At 42.4% G+C, this 16,219-nt stretch overlaps 1 protein-coding gene across 1 annotated transcript in view; it reads left to right on the top strand.

Annotated features, from left to right (window-relative positions):
* The window catches only part of LOC115137525 (catenin alpha-2-like), a 698,212-nt gene that overhangs the window by 529,906 nt on the left and 152,087 nt on the right, over positions 1-16,219 (top strand). The window contains exon 8 of the mRNA XM_065024699.1: positions 5,156-5,236. Within this exon, the coding sequence (XP_064880771.1) occupies positions 5,156-5,236 (81 nt within the window). The remainder of the gene's footprint in view (positions 1-5,155; positions 5,237-16,219) is intronic.

The following is a 16,219-nucleotide window of genomic DNA, read 5'->3' as shown; positions in this document are numbered from 1 at the left end:
TGGGCTTGCTGCCCGGGCCTATCCATCCAGATTATGAGACTGAGGTTTTCTCCTCACTGTTTGGTGCATCATGCTCTATTACCATTAGGACCGTGGCTGAGGAGTGTGTGTGTGTGTGTGTGTGTGTGTGTCAAATTATGACTTCCTAAATGCTGCTCAACATCTATATGGGGGGAAATCCATGTATCCTCTGGTTGCAGTGGCCTTGGTCCAAGGGCAAAACAGCAATACATGAAATGAATGGGAGGAATCATATCTATTTCAATGGACCTTTTTTCCCTCATGTCCTCATGTCTTTCAGAGACCAGAACTTTTAGACCTAACCTTTGACCCCATATAAGACCTAGGGATGTAGACACTGTGTAGTGTTCCCATTCAGTCATTGACACTCACTGCCTCGCTGTACACAAAGACGTGTATTTACCATGGGCTGTCATCGATCTCAATCGTCTTGAACGGAACAATACCCAAGGCCAGGTAATATTTATAAAACATACAAATAGTCCAAATTTGGAGGGCAGTATTTACGTTCTTTATTTATATGGGTTATTCTCATTGAGATCACATCTCTTTTACAAGAGTGACCTATTCAAGTGCCAGTTGAAGTACTCCATAAGAGAGTCTCCCCATAAACCCACATGCTAAGTGTGTTAGGCAAGATCTCACTCCTCTTGAACCAGACCAGACAATATTTCTGGAAAAAAAGTAACAGTAATAAAAAAAAAATAGGACAAGAGGGTCACTTGAATAACCCCTCATGATAAGGTAAGAACATTCTGGAAGAACAGTCCACTCCATTAACCTGATCCTAGATGTGTTTGTGCTGTCTTGCCAAACCCTTATGGCTGTCACTTACAGTAGGTTATCACTCCATTGTTACATGTCTCCAAATAGAGGTCTCTGATTGATTGTTTTATTGGACAGGAAGTTGTTCCTGCTCTGTAATAGGTATTTTGGAGTGTATATAACCCTTGGGTCGTGCCTACTCCTCGCCGGTGCCTACTTCTCCCAGGGACCCAAACAAGACCCTGTGGACAGGCAGATGGGCCCGAAGGGCCTGGACACCGTTTAAATTGCTCTGATTGGCCCGAGAATGCTCTCGGGCGGTGGAGGCGCGGTTTTAAAGAGGGGGCCCATCGCCGTTTAGAGCGATCTGCTGGGGGCATTCCCCTCTCGCAATTTTTTGTTTTGTCTTGTTTGATGGGAAGCAATTTCAGGACTAATGGGAAACAATAATGTTTATAGCCCTGGTGGTGACAAACACATTGAGAGTGACAGAAAACGTTAACCTTGAGGCACCACGCACGTAGAACGACAACAAAAAAAACAAACCAAAAGAATGAAATAATGAATTGAAGGGAGTTGGAGAGGTCTGATCTGAATTCTGATTGGGGCTCAAAAATAGACGACAGATGACGTTGAGTGTTCTTTTCTGCTTTTAGTGTCATAAGGATCATGGTAACACGACACATACATCCTCCCGAGCACAACATCTCCTTTAATTAAGAAATCTGCAGTTCAGTCAACGGAGACAGGGCCCTGATCAAAAGTATTGCACTACATAGGGAATAGAGTGTCATTTGGGACTTAGACTTGGTTCAGTTCAGTGGGACCTTTCAATGTTCAATCAATTTAGCTGTACAGCAGCACCAGATACCATATTGAAAAGCAAATAATGAACACTCCGACAAGACTGAAGTGGGATATCTAGCCAATACTACATCCACTCCGTTATACAACGCTAGATACGGGAGATAATGGTGACACTTATAGCCCTCAATGTGACGTTCCCCATATTACAGGCCTACTACATATGTACCATTATCTCCCGTATCCGGCGTTGTATAACGGAGTGGATGTAGTATTGTAATGGCTCTGTAATAGAGTGGACCAGACAAGCGAAACTCTCGAAAAGTGACACAATGAGTATATGGTGTTCACATCCAAAACATGTCTAACCGTTCATGTAAATGGTCGTCCTTACCACTCATTGGCAAGTCCAGTATCTACACTACCCTCCATAATATTATTATTCTGCTTCTTTGCTAGGCTAGGAGGGGAGAGCGTGTACAGATGTAGGATCTTAATTTGAGACAGTTTGCCACAGCATGAAAATAATCCTGCAGCAAAAGGAAATGTGTATTATCATGTGGATTCTAATTAATGGGCATTTTTCTAGGGGTTGAGAGATGTATCATTAGGGCAAGTCAAGTTTGACATGACCAACGCTACAAGTTTGTGTTTCCTGCTGGGCAACAAAATAGTGATCAAATTAAGCTCCTTCATCTGTAGATGTTAGGTTGCTCTCTCTTCCCACCAAGATAATGATGTTAACACACTCCACTGTAGGACGGGATTGGAATGGGGGTTGCTATGGCAACCAGGCAATTAATGTTGTATTCACTGCTATTGCTTTGACTGGAGTGTCGTCGGAGTCTCTGTACAATCTGTTGATTCGGATCTTTGATGGGCTCGCTAACTTTGATGGGCTCGCTATCTTTGATGGGCTCGCTATCTTTGATGGGCTCGCTATCTTTGATGGGCTCGCTAACTTTGATGGGATCGCTAACTTTGATGGGCTCGCTATCTTTGATGGGCTCGCTATCTTTGATGGGCTCGCTAACTTTGATGGGATCGCTAACTTTGATGGGCTCGCTATCTTTGATGGGCTCGCTATCTTTGATGGGCTCGCTATCTTTGATGGGCTCGCTATCTTTGATGGGCTCGCTAACTTTGATGGGCTCGCTATCTTTGATGGGCTCGCTATCTTTGATGGGCTCGCTAACTTTGATGGGCTCGCTATCTTTGATGGGCTCGCTAACTTTGATGGGCTCGCTGTCTTTGATGGGCTCGCTAACTTTGATGGGCTCGCTATCTTTGATTGGCTCGCTAACTTTGATGGGCTCGCTAACTTTGATGGGCTCGCTAACTTTGATGGGCTCGCTAACTTTGATGGGCTCGCTAACTTTGATGGGCTCGCTAACTTTGTTGGGCTCGCTAACCAAGGTATTGCGGTAAGAGGCGGCTTCCAATGAACCGAGCCGTCAGTCTAGCCAGCAGATGGCACCTGGTTGTAACTGAATTCATGTTGAATGTAGCAAACAGTGTTTGTTAAAGGGTGTTTGTTTAAACCCGCCTTCTTACATCCCCAAGGATTCTATTGAAGTCCCCTACATACTGTATGCCCAATGTATCGCTCCCCTTGCTCTCTTTTTAGCATCTGTTTGTCTCCCCTCTTTCTTGCATTCGCTCAGCACAATTTTTGCCATTTGTTTATCGCTCGTTCTCTTCCTCTCCCTTTCTTGTCATCTTTATTCCCCTCTTCTCCTCTCCATCCCTCCCTCCCGAGGTTAAGAGGTTAAGAAGCGTAGCTGTGGGCGATGCCTAACCCCTGACATCTAACCCCGGACTGTAGGAATCACGCCGCCTCATCGCCCTATTGAACCCTCCAAAACAAATTCCTAACACAACATTAAGGATCTTTATGCCCTATTTAATGGAAGTCCCCTACGCAAAGGTTATCTCCCCTTTCATCATCGTCATAGGCCTCCAAATGGGACCTCATACGCTCCAAAGGGGCCACTGCGAAAATGAAAGGGAGTGTACTAAGGTCATTACCAGAATGCTTTGGAATACCATCAGCTTCAGCATTATTTACGCTCGCCCTTGCCCATAAACAATGAATATTTTGGGGTGGGACCGTTTATCCTTCTCTCTGGCAGTGATTCTCCTTTGATTCCATCAGGCGGTAATGGATCTTATATCTTTGATAAGCAATCTGTTTTATACTTATTAACTGTTCACGGCTTGAGGCATGACAATGCATCCAACCGCCAACCGCCCAAGTCCTTTCCCCAGCCCCCCTAGGGAATGCTGCCTGTTGCTTGCCCCCTGTTTGCCCCCCCCCTCCTCCTCTTCGCCGATCCCTGAGACAATAGATGGAATCTCACCTACGTTGCTGCAGCACCGTGTCCCTTGAAATGGAACATCGCTCGCCTTTCGTCTGCCATCAATATTTAATGGCCACCACTTGATTGTTCTATTTTTTGAGAGAGAGACAGAGACAGTGAAAGTCAGGGAGAGGGAGGAAGAGAGAGAGACAGAGAGACAGAGACACAGAGAGAGAGAGAGACACAGAGAGAGAGAGAGATAGACACAGAGACACAGAGATAGTGAAAGTCAGGGAGAGGGAGGAAGAGAGAGAGGGAGACAGTGAAGAAGAGAGAGAGGGATAGATGTTATTGTCATTTAGCGTGAGGTGACACTTGTGACTGTAACCAGCTGTGGACTGTCTGAGAGGGCCTGGGGGAAGAGGGGTAGAAGGAAGGGCCAGCAGCCTAGCTGCCGCTAACACCACAGAAACTCCTAATTGTTCTCCAACAACACAAGGCCTCATATTGACCCCTCTCTCTCTCTCTCTGTTTTGTCTTTCTAGTCGCTTACTCGCTAACAGAATAGGGTTTTATTCAGTGACAGCTAAAGGCCCTTGAGAAAGAAGCTATAATATATTATTTTTAGTCACACATTCACTAACAACATTTGGCGTCATTTGTTGAGCTCTAAAAACCCTTGAGATAGAAACTGGATTAAAGCTGCCGTTTGTAGTGTTCGGCGGGTGTTACCAACCCAGTCCAAGTGGCCTAGTTAGCATGTACAGAAACCCACCTGGTTACAATTGCTTGTGTACCTCCAAAGCCTACAGTACTCCGCCTGTTAACTTGGTTTCATGCTTGATGGAATTTCTCAGAAATGGCTCCATAGTTGCTCCCATGCAAAGTCGTCTTCGTCTGATGTCGGTCACCACGCCATCTTATTTGCTCTGTACTCTCCTTCTCAATCTGTGTGTATTGTAGTACCCTCACGCTCTTCTTTTATCCAGCCCTGCTGCTTTCTCTTACGCCTTGAACATCCAAAAGGCACTTACTGTATAAGAAACCGGGGGCAGAGAGTATTCCAGGAACTATTCCCCTCCTCTCCTCCCTTTTAACTGCAGTACAAACCTTTGTGCTCCCATTCCCCCCTGTAGTGTGTTACAAGCGTAATGCACTTTGTGATGTGAGCAGTTGTGTGTGTGATGATGAATTAGTAACGTTACACAGGTAACACTGAGGTAACACTGTGTCTCTCTGTTCCCTCTCTCTCTCTCTCTCTACAGACTGGCAGGAAAGAGAAAGGAGACCCACTGAACTCTGCCATCGACAAGATGACCAAGAAGACCAGGGATCTGCGCAGACAGGTGGGTCACAGTGTCCAAAGCTGAGTTTGATGGACGCCATGTTTGCACCAAAGAGTTTGACCAACCTGGTTCGGAACGAACCCTGACGTGATTAGTTACAGACGCCATATTTGCACTAAAAAGGCAAACGTATAGGGACAGTCTGGCCAACTCTGTTCCAACCCAAACAGGACATGACTGGCTAAAGATGACATTTTTGTACCACAATGCAATTAATATGGACAGTGTGGCCAACTTGGCTTCAACCAACACCTGACATGATTAGCTATAATAGACACACCATATTTTCACTGAAAGGCAATCATACTATACATGGAGAGAGTTTGGCCAGTTTAGCTCCAACCCATATCTGACATGACTGGTTATATATGCGACATCCTTGAGCCTTTTGACACCTATTTTATGATGGAGCCAACAAGTATTCTTGTTACCATGTTGGCCAAACCCTCCGTAGTACCTGATTCATGGTCTGCACTTACACATTGCACAGACTGACACTCGATCCCGCATAGACCGACTGCTATTCAAGATACTCAATATCACATGCAGTCTCACTTCACAAACACAGAGCTAAAGAGCCAAATGTGTTTCTGTCATTCAAATCTATCGACCGATCTTTACACGTACACACTTGATTTCATGAATCTCAGGGGAGTATAGAGGCTGAGAGCTCGGAGCTATTACTTTCTCCCAAATTGCAATGCTCCTCTCCATTAGTGGCCCAAAAGGAGACACTTCATGTAGTGTTACATCTTGTTATAGGAATCAAAAGTCAAATTGATTTCTTTGGGAAGGCAATCTCATTTTGCCTCCCCATTCTTTCTACCCAAAATATGTTTTATTTTTTTGTACCGTATAATTCATCAAAAAATTCGGATCTGGCGAATGGTATTCACGGTAACCCAAAAGCTATTCCTTCACTTTTATTAAGAGGTGTATTTCACAGCTCTATTACACAGTATTTATCAACCAAACAAGTGTTAATCTTACAGTATATCTTTAAAATGGCAATGACCTACAGTGCCACAGCTGTTGATAACTTAAATATTGGTCTAATAACCAATGAACTGAAAACACAGATTGATCAACTGCGACTGAACATGGTCTCCAACCTAGATACAGGAAGTGGTGGAAAAAGAACTCAATCATACTTGAGTAAAAGTAAAGATACCTTAACAGAAAATGAGTCAAGTAAAAGTGAAAGTTACCCTGTAAAATACTACTTGAGTAAAAGTCTAAACGTATCTGGTTTTAAATGTCCTTAAGTGCAGTGGTAGAAAAAGTACAAAGTTGTCATACTTGAGTAAAAGTACAAAGTTGTTATACTTGAGTAAAAGTACAAAGTTGTCATACTTGAGTAAAAGTACAAAGTTGTCATACTTGAGTAAAAGTACAAAGTTGTTATACTTGACTAAAAGTACAATGTAAAAGTAAATGCTACACATCAAATTCCTTATATTAAGCAAACCAGACGGCACTATTTTCGTATTATTTTTCAATTAAGGACAGAAAGGTGCACACACCAACACTCAGACATAATTTCCAAACACAGTAGTTGTGTTTTGTGAGTCCGCCAGATCAGAGGCAGTAGGGATGACAAAGTGTTATATTGATAGGTGCCATCATTTTGTCCTGCTTGAGCACTCTAAATGTAACGAGTACTTTTGTGTGTCAGGGAAGATTTAAGTACATTTTTTTCTTTAGGAATGGAGTGGAGTAAAAGCAAAAGTAGTCATAAATGTAAATAGTAAAGTACAGATACCCCAAAAAGTATTTTTATGCCTCAGATCTACCTGCTGTGATCTCATAAAATATTCATACCCCTTGACTTATTCCACATTTTGTTATGTTACAGTCTGAATTCAAAATTGATTAAATAGATATATTTTTATCTCACACATCCACACACATTACCCCACAATGACAAAGTGAAAATAAATACATAAATATTTCACTATTATTTTCAAAATTCTTTCAGCTCTGTCAAATTGGTTGTTGATAATTGCTAGACAACCATTTTCAGATTTTGCCATAGATTTTCAAGTAGATTTAAATCAAAACTGTAACTCGGACACTCAGGAAGATTCACTGTCTTCTTGGTAAGCAACTCCAGATTTGGTCTTGTGTTTTAGGTTATTGTCCGGCTGAATGTTGAATTCATCTCCCAGTGTCTGGTGGAAAGCGAACTGAACCAAGTTTTTCCATAGGATTTTTCCTGTGCTGTAATTTCTAAAATGGTTTACCTGATATAGATGAAAATACCCTAAAATCAAAGCGGACAGTCTGCTATTTAAGTCTGCTATTGTAAAGTACTCTCGTACAGAGACTAAATAACCAAACTTTTGTCACTGTGCCAATACGTTTGGAGTTCACTGTAGTGGAGACAAAGAGGAGACAGAGGGGAGGCATAGAGGAGACAGAGGGGAGATATAGTGGAGACAGAAGGGAGAGGGGGGACATAGAGGAGACAGAGGGGAGATATAGTGGAGACAGAATGGAGGAGACAGAGGGGGATATAGTGGAGACAGAAGGGAGAGGGGGGATAGAGGAGACAGAGGGGAGATATAGTGGAGACAGAAGGGAGAGGGGGACATAGAGGAGACAGAGGGGGATATAGTGGAGACAGAAGGGAGAGGGGGACATAGAGGAGACAGAGGGGGATATAGTGGAGACAGAAGGGAGAGGGGGACATAGAGGAGACAGAGGGGGATATAGTGGAGACAGAAGGGAGAGGGGACATAGAGGAGACAGATGGGAGATATAGTGGAGACAGAGGGAGGGGACATAGAGGAGACAGAGAGAGGGAGAGGGACATAGAGGAGACAGAGGGGAGATATAGTGGAGACAGAAGGGAGAGGGGGGACATAGAGGAGACAGAGGGGAGATATAGTGGAGACAGAAGGGAGAGGGGGACATAGAGGAGACAGAGGGGAGATATAGTGGAGACAGAAGGGAGAGGGGGGACATAGAGGAGGCATAGAGGAGACATAGCGGAGACATAGTGGAGACAGAGGGGTGATATAGTGGAGACAAAAGGGAGAGGGGGGACATAGAGGAGACAGAGAGGAGACAGAGGGGAGGCATAGAGGAGGCAGAGGGGAGACATAGAGGATACAGGGGGAGGGAAAGATGGGAGCAGAAAAGCAGGAATTACACAGAGGGTCTGATATAGTAATTATGTCACAACAGCCCCAGAGGGGACAATTCAATGGTGCTAAGAGACACTAGGCCTTCCAGGAGGGAGGGGAACTGAGCAAAGAGGCTTTGTCTGTGAAGTAACTTTGTGTGTGTGTGTGTGTGTGTGTGTGTGTGTGTGTGTGTGTGTGTGTGTGTGTGTGTGTGTGTGTGTGTGTGTGTGTGTGTGTGTGTGTGTGTGTGTGTTTGCGTGTGTGCCATAATCCCTTGTGTATGGCAGCCACCTCATGTTAGAACACAGAAACACACACAACGTTTGACACCTTTGTGTCATTGTGAAGACGGGAGAGAACAGTGAGAGAATTAGTACAATGACAGTGACAGCTGTCAGGAATACACACTCTGTGTGCAATTATAGGGTTTAACAGGATTTTTGAATGACTACCTCATCTCTGTAGCCCACACATAAAGTTATTTGTAAGGTCCCTCAGTCGAGCAGTGAATTGCAAACACCGATTCACTGATTAATTACAGGTTGGATGGTGTACCAGATACAGATATCCTTCCTAACTCATTTGCCAGAGAGGAAGGAAACTGCTCAGGGATTTCACCATGAGGCCAATGGTGACTTTTAAACAGTTACAAAGTGTAATGGCTGTGATAGGAGAAAACTGAGGATGGATCAACAACATTGTAATTACTCCACAATACTAACCTAATTGACAGAGTGAAAAGAAGGAAGCCTGGACAGAATAAGAAATATTCCAAAACTAAACTAATACTGCAAATATTGTGGCAAAGCAATTCACTTTTTGCCTTGTGTATATAGTTGAAGTCGTAAGTTTACATACACCTTAGCCAAATCCATTTAAACTCAGTTTTTCACAATTCCTGACATTTAATTCTAGTGAAAATGCTCTGTCTTAGATCAGTTAGGATCACCACTTTATTTTAAGAATGTGAAATGTCAGAATAATAGTAGAGATAATGATTTATTTCAGATTTTCACCACATTCCTAGTGGGTCAGAAGTTTACATACACTCAATTAGAATTTGGTAGCATTGCTTTTAAATTGTTTAACTTGGGTCAAACATTTCAGGTAGCCTCCCACGAGCTTCCAACAATAAGCCTGGTGAATTTTGGCCCATGAATTTTGGCCCCTTCCTCCTGACAGAGCTGGTGTAACTGAGTCAGGTTTGTAGGCCTCCTTGCTCACAGACGCCATTTCAGTTCTGCCCAAAAATGTTCTATAGGATTGAGGTGATGGGCTTTGTGATGGCCACTCCAATACCTAGACTTTGTTGTCCTTAAGCCATTTTGTCACAACTTTGGATGTATGCTTGGGGTCATTGTCCATTTGGAAGACCCCATTTGCGAACAAACTTTAACTTCCTGACTGATGTCTTGAGATTTTGCTTCAATATATCCACATAATTTTCCACCCTCATGATGCCATCTATTTTGTGAAGTGCACCAGTTCCTCCTGCAACAAAGCACCCCCACAACATGATGCTGCCACCCCCGTGCTTTCCGGTTGGGATGGTGTTCTTCAGCTTGCAAGCATCCCCCTTTTTCCTCCAAACATAACCATGGTAATTATGGCCAAACAGTTCTAATTTTGTTTCATCAGACCAGAGGACATTTATCCAACAAGTACAATCTTTGTCCCCATGTGCAATTGCAAACCGTTGAGCGGCCTTTCAGGTTATGTCGATATAGGACTTGTTTTACTGTGGCTATAGATACTTTTGTACCTGTTTCCTCCAGCATCTTCACAATGTACTTTGCTGTTGTTCTGGGATTGATTTGCACTTTTCGCACCAAAGTAGGTTCATCTCTAGGAGACAGAACGTGTCTCTTTCCTGAGAGGTGTGACGGCTGCGTGGTCCCATGGTGTTTATACTTGCGTACTATTATTTGTACAGATCAACGTGGTACCTTAAGGTGTTTGAAAATTGCTCCCAAGGATGATCCAGACTTGTGGAGGTCTACAATTGTTTTTCTGAGGTCTTGGCTGATTTATTTTGATTTTCCTATGATGTCAAGCAAAGAGGCACTGAGTTTGAAGGTAGGCCTTGAAATATATCCACAGGGACCCCTCCAATTGACTCAAATGATGTCAATTAGCCTATCAGAAGCTTCTAAAGCCATGACATTATTTTCTGGAATTTCCCAAGCTGTTTAAATGCACAGTCAACTTAGTCTATGTATACTTCTGACCCACTGGAATTGTGATACAGTGAATTATAATTGAAATAATCTGTCTGTTAACAGTTGTTGGAAAAATGACTTGTGCCATGCACAAAGTAGATGTCCTAACTGACTTGCCAAAACTATAGTTTGCTAACAAGAAATGTGTGGAGTGGTTGAAAAACAAGTTTTAATTAATCCAAGTGTATGTAAACTTCCGATTTCAACTGTATAGTGTTATGTTTAGGGCAAATCCAATACAACACATTACTGAGTGCCACTCTTCATATTTTCAAGCATACTGCATCATGTTATGGGTATGCTTTTAACCATTAAGGACTGGGGAGTTTTTCCAGGATAAACAATAAATGGAATGGAGCTAAGCACAGGAAAAATCCAATAGAAACACTTGGTTCAGTTTGGTTTCCACCAGAAATTGGGAGATGAATTCACCGTTCAGCAGGATAATAACCTAAAACCAAATCTACACTGGAGTTGCTTACCAAGAAGACAGTGAATCTTCTTGAGTGGCCGAGTTACAGTTTTGACTTAAAACTACTTGAAAATCTATGGCAAAATCTGAAAATGGTTGTCTAGCAATTATTAACAACCAATTTGACAGAGCTCAAAAAATGTTGAAAATAATAGTGAAATATTTATGTATTTAATTTTCTATAGATTTGTAAAAATGTCTAAAAACATGTTTTCACTTTGTCATTGTGGGCTATTGTGTGTAAATGTGTGAGATAAAAATATATCTACATAATCCATTTTGAATTCAGACTGTAACACAACAAAATGTGGAATGAGTCAAGGGATATGAATACTTTCTGAGATCACAGCAGGTAGATGTGAAGCATGAACCTATGGTATACAGATGTAGGGTCTTAATTTGACCTGTGTTGTCGCAGCAACAGGATTTGAACGTTTAGTCCATTATGCTGCTTGATCAGTGGTTAGGCTATTAGCTGTTCAAAATAAGGCTGCATGAAAAGTGGAATACTGTTATTATGACTGTGTGTAGGTGTCTTTTCCATGCATTTATGTGCATGGTTATTCAAATATCTGACTGGACTAGTAGTATTCAAATACTTAGGCAAGTATTCAAATTATAGGCCTATTGTGAAAAGATTTTAACACTGATAAGGCATTTTCTAAATTCAATAAAAATATCCTTGTCACAATGTTACATACCAGGATATACCATGACAATTACATGTATTAATTTAATCAAACACACTTTTCAATGTAGTTTTATGACGTGCAAATGCGCCCCGTAAAAAGATTGGTAGCCTACCGATAGCCTTCACGAGTTTAACTTGTTGTTTATGTTGACCAGTCAATGTGGCAGAGAGGCTCAATGCTCCCCAGTTAGTGAAATTAGAAGGAGTAGGCTACAATGAGCAACCAAAAAGTAGGCTGTTGTTTTATCTGAATGGGTTTGGCCTCAATTAGCCATGCTAGTTATAGCTGGCTAACTTAGCGAGCTAAGTAGCTCGCTTTTCTAGGCTACTCCAGTCAAGACATGACCCGTTATATGGAATGATAAATAACATTGTGGCTGCTACAAGTGAGCTCGTCTTGGCTTTAGCCCGAGTTGCCTTCGCTACACACCCCTTATAACTGCAGTAATAGTGCAACCTATCCCCCCGCGCAGCAGGGCTCAGGTTAAAAAACAACATACAAAATAAACACATGTATTTTGAATATCCGGATATCCGCCAACAATGTATGTTGCTATTCCGATAGTGAAACCATTTCAAACCACCACCCATAGAATGTATGTAAATCACTGCGGCGCAGCAACAAAAGAGTGATCCAGTTAAGACCCAACACCTGTATGTGTAAGAGACAGTACACCCAAACACATATCAGATTGTGGGCATACATTAAATGTTGAGTAAATCAAAGGTGTGTGCAAACAACACATAAAGCAACCCGCACAGGTAAAAAATTACATCCTGATCACGAGGACCGAGGATTTTCCAGAGATGTAAATCACTTGCCACCAGCCAATCCCACGTGTCGACCACCACAATGTGCCACTCAGTTCCGCTAGACAATGAGCCTGTCCCAAATAGCACCCTATTCCCTACATATTGCGCTACTTTTGACCAGGGCCCATAGGCAATAGTCTGCCATTTGGGATGCATGCAAGCACTCGCTGCAGGGGCCTAGTAATGTAATTAGAAAATGCCTTTTAAAATCCTGTGAACACCTCGGTTGTAAATATCGCAGCGGCTGCGACACGGTTTACATCGGCCACTCAATCGTACATCACACCCCCTCGTTTTACTTCACTCTCTCTCTCTCTCTCTCTTCCTTGTTCAATTTTTTGCCCTGCCTCCCCCTGTACCAAGTGTGCGCCCTGTCCTTGGGTGTGCTTTTGTGGCCTTGTTACTCCACCAATATTGGGAAAGCAGTAAACTCTCTCCGACACGTGTATTATAATTATAGATGTTAGACCCCCCCCCACCCATCACACACACACACACCCAAAAAAAGAAGAGGCCTGTTTACAGATTTGCAAGGCCATGCACTTTTTAATCCTTTTTAGACATTTATTTCATTATCTATCGCGGTATTAAACCGAGGCGAGATGTTTATTGCGTGACTCCTCACGTTTTATGGTACAGTAAAGTGGTTTTAAAGGAAATGAAAAGTGTTTAATAGTCCTGATTTACTCGCGCGAGGGAGTCTGCCGCAATTTCATTTTCAACCGGTAATTCTGAACCATCACTTCTAATTCATTCAGGCACAACTCTCAACAACTCTGAAATGGTCCCAGTGTTACAAGGCTGATCGCACCTAGTGTCAACGTGCTGGGCAAGAATATACTGATCCCCTATCAGACCTGGCCTCACCAGAGTTTGAATCCAAACTCTAAACATTACAGAGAGCAGATGAACATTCAGTGTCTTATTAGCCTTTGACTTGGGGATCAGAAAGATATAAGAGACTTATAACAAATCAATCAATCAATTTACAGTACAAAAAACAGTGTCCTACTTTAAACGAACTACAATGTATAAAGGCTTTATAGAGCATATATGCAGCATTCACATACACTACTCAAATCATCCATAAGATGATTTCTCATTCTATAAAGGAGAATTGTAGTATTGAAGTTGATCTAATGACCATAAACAATAATTGTCCATGACATTCCAATAAACTGAGACTTTATATGCAGCAGTGCCAAAACACATGTTGTGTAATAGTGGAAGCATCCCAAAAGGCAACCTATTCACTTTTTAGTGACCTTTTTATTTTGACCAGGGCTCATAGGACTTAGTGCACTATATAGGTACTATAGTGCCATTTGGGATAGACACATATATTTTTTTCCCCTCGTGTTTTCTTTCTTATTCTGCTCCACTTGGATTCTTCGTCTGTTACACAAGTACCCTCACTTCCCCTCCAATATTTTTCTTCTCCTTGACAGTATGTGTGTCTGTCAGAGTTCTGGGAAAACGACTCATTGCCCCAGTTAATCAGAGATGCGTCATCAAATGTCATTGGGTTTGTAAATTAGATTGAATGATGGTGATGGTGATGAGACATCCATGCGTGGTGAATGCCTACTCTTTGGCTGTGTCTCAAATGGCCCCATATGCTCTATATAGTGCACTACTTTTGACCAGAGTGCTATGGGCCGCTACTATGTCGGGAATGGGGCGCCATTTGGGATGCAGGGCATGTCTGTTTGCAGAGACTTTGGGGGATGAGTCGCTCTGGTTAATTACAACACATAAGGAAGTCTGGTCCTGATTATTCACTAATTATTGGATTATTATTAAAAACAAGGCGGCTGTCCGTCTTGGCTGCTGCGTGAAACATAAATGTCTAGTGCGCTCAGAATATCTCTCTCTCTCTCACACACACATGCAGACGCACACACACACACACACACACACACACACACACACACACACACACACACACACACACACACACACACACACACACACACACACACACACACACACTTCATATCTAACATCTAACTGTTGGCGACCACCTCTGCGAGAGAAATATGGCAGAAATATGGCGTTGTGCTCGTTCCAGAATTCTTTGACCCATCCACTTGTATTGATTCAATTTTAATTGACTTTTCCTTTAATTTGACCTTTAAATGTGGAAGCAATGAAGGGATGCTGTCCACGATAGGTGTTCATTTATGATAAGATAACATTTGTATGTAGAGATGAATGAACTTCCATTGGACATCAAAGCAGACTTAGTTTTACCTACCTAGCTGCAGTGCATGTTAGTTAGATTACATGTGAAATTAGATTGTGATCGGTCCATAAAGGACATATCTTGGTATAAAGTATCTTTGAATGAGACAATGAGAGACGTTGATCACCATGAAATGATTAATCTCGCTAGTAGAGAAGTGATAGATGTCTGCATTTTCCTCTGTGTCCTTTTAATTGACCAAGAAATAGTACATTTTCTCATCGAGAAAATTGCATTCGCTGCAATTACTGCCGCTTTTAAATCCGAATCCTTTTATCATTTAACTCTGTACAGCCCCACACGCACACCAAATAAGACACGCCCACCCCGCCCCTGTTCCATTCATACGTCTCTTAGTGGCATTGCTCTTAACCCCTTTGGCTCCACCCGCTTTGCCTTCTGTTGAGCGGGACAGGTCACCCAGCCTGCAAGGTGGTTCTGCATAAAGGTAATAAGGTATTAGCAGGTCAGAATGAATATGCAGTGCCCTGCCCGCTTTATGCTAGCCTAAACGCCACTAGAGAGAGATTGCCTGGCCCTTGTTCTTGTGTATGGTTAATGTTTTTACTGTTTGCTACAGTAAGAGACTGAGAGGCTGAGAGTAGCACAGGTGAGGAAAACGACTAAAGTTTGACTTTGAAGGATAAAGGATGCATCCCAAATGGCTCTCTATCCACTATATAGTGTACTACTTTTGAACACGGCACAATGGGGAATAGGGTGCCACTTAAAACGGAACCTATGTTAACTTTCTTTATCTTAATTTACTTGAATATGTAAAGTATGTATGTATGTAGTTATTTGGTGTATTTGGATATTCAATGCATGGTAGCTCTAACCCAAACCTAATTAATACCAGCATGTCACCTTTGCAACTACAGGGAAACAAAACTGTAGATCACCTTAACTCCACACACAAAGACGAATGCAAAGCTCTCCCTTGCCCTCCATTTGGCAAATATGACCACTATCCGCCTGATTCCTGCTTACAAGCAAAAACTCAAACAGGAAGTGCCAGTGACACGCTTAATTCGGAAGTGGTCTGATGTAACTGATGCTAAGCTACAGTACTGCTTTGCTAGCACAGACTGGAATATGTTCTGAGATTCAAACGATGGCTTTGAGTAGTTTACCACATCAATCACCGGCGTCATTAATAAGTGCATCGATAACGTCGTTCCCACAGTGTACGTACATATCCCAACCAGAAGCCATGGATTACAGGCAACATCTGTGCTAAGACAAGTTACACGTTGTTCGTAACTTGTTTTGTACATAATGTTGCTGCTACCGTCTCTTATGACTGAAAAGAGCTTCTGGACATCAGAACTGCGATTGCTCACCTCAAACTGGATGAAGAGGTATTCTTCAATGAGTCGGACAGGAGGGACATAATACAGACCCCCGACCAGGCC

This window comes from Oncorhynchus nerka, linkage group LG11 (assembly GCF_034236695.1).
Source record: "Oncorhynchus nerka isolate Pitt River linkage group LG11, Oner_Uvic_2.0, whole genome shotgun sequence".
Taxonomy (NCBI): domain Eukaryota; kingdom Metazoa; phylum Chordata; class Actinopteri; order Salmoniformes; family Salmonidae; genus Oncorhynchus; species Oncorhynchus nerka.
The sequence above is the reverse complement of the archived record's forward strand: the minus strand, read 5'-3'. Positions and strand labels throughout refer to the sequence as shown.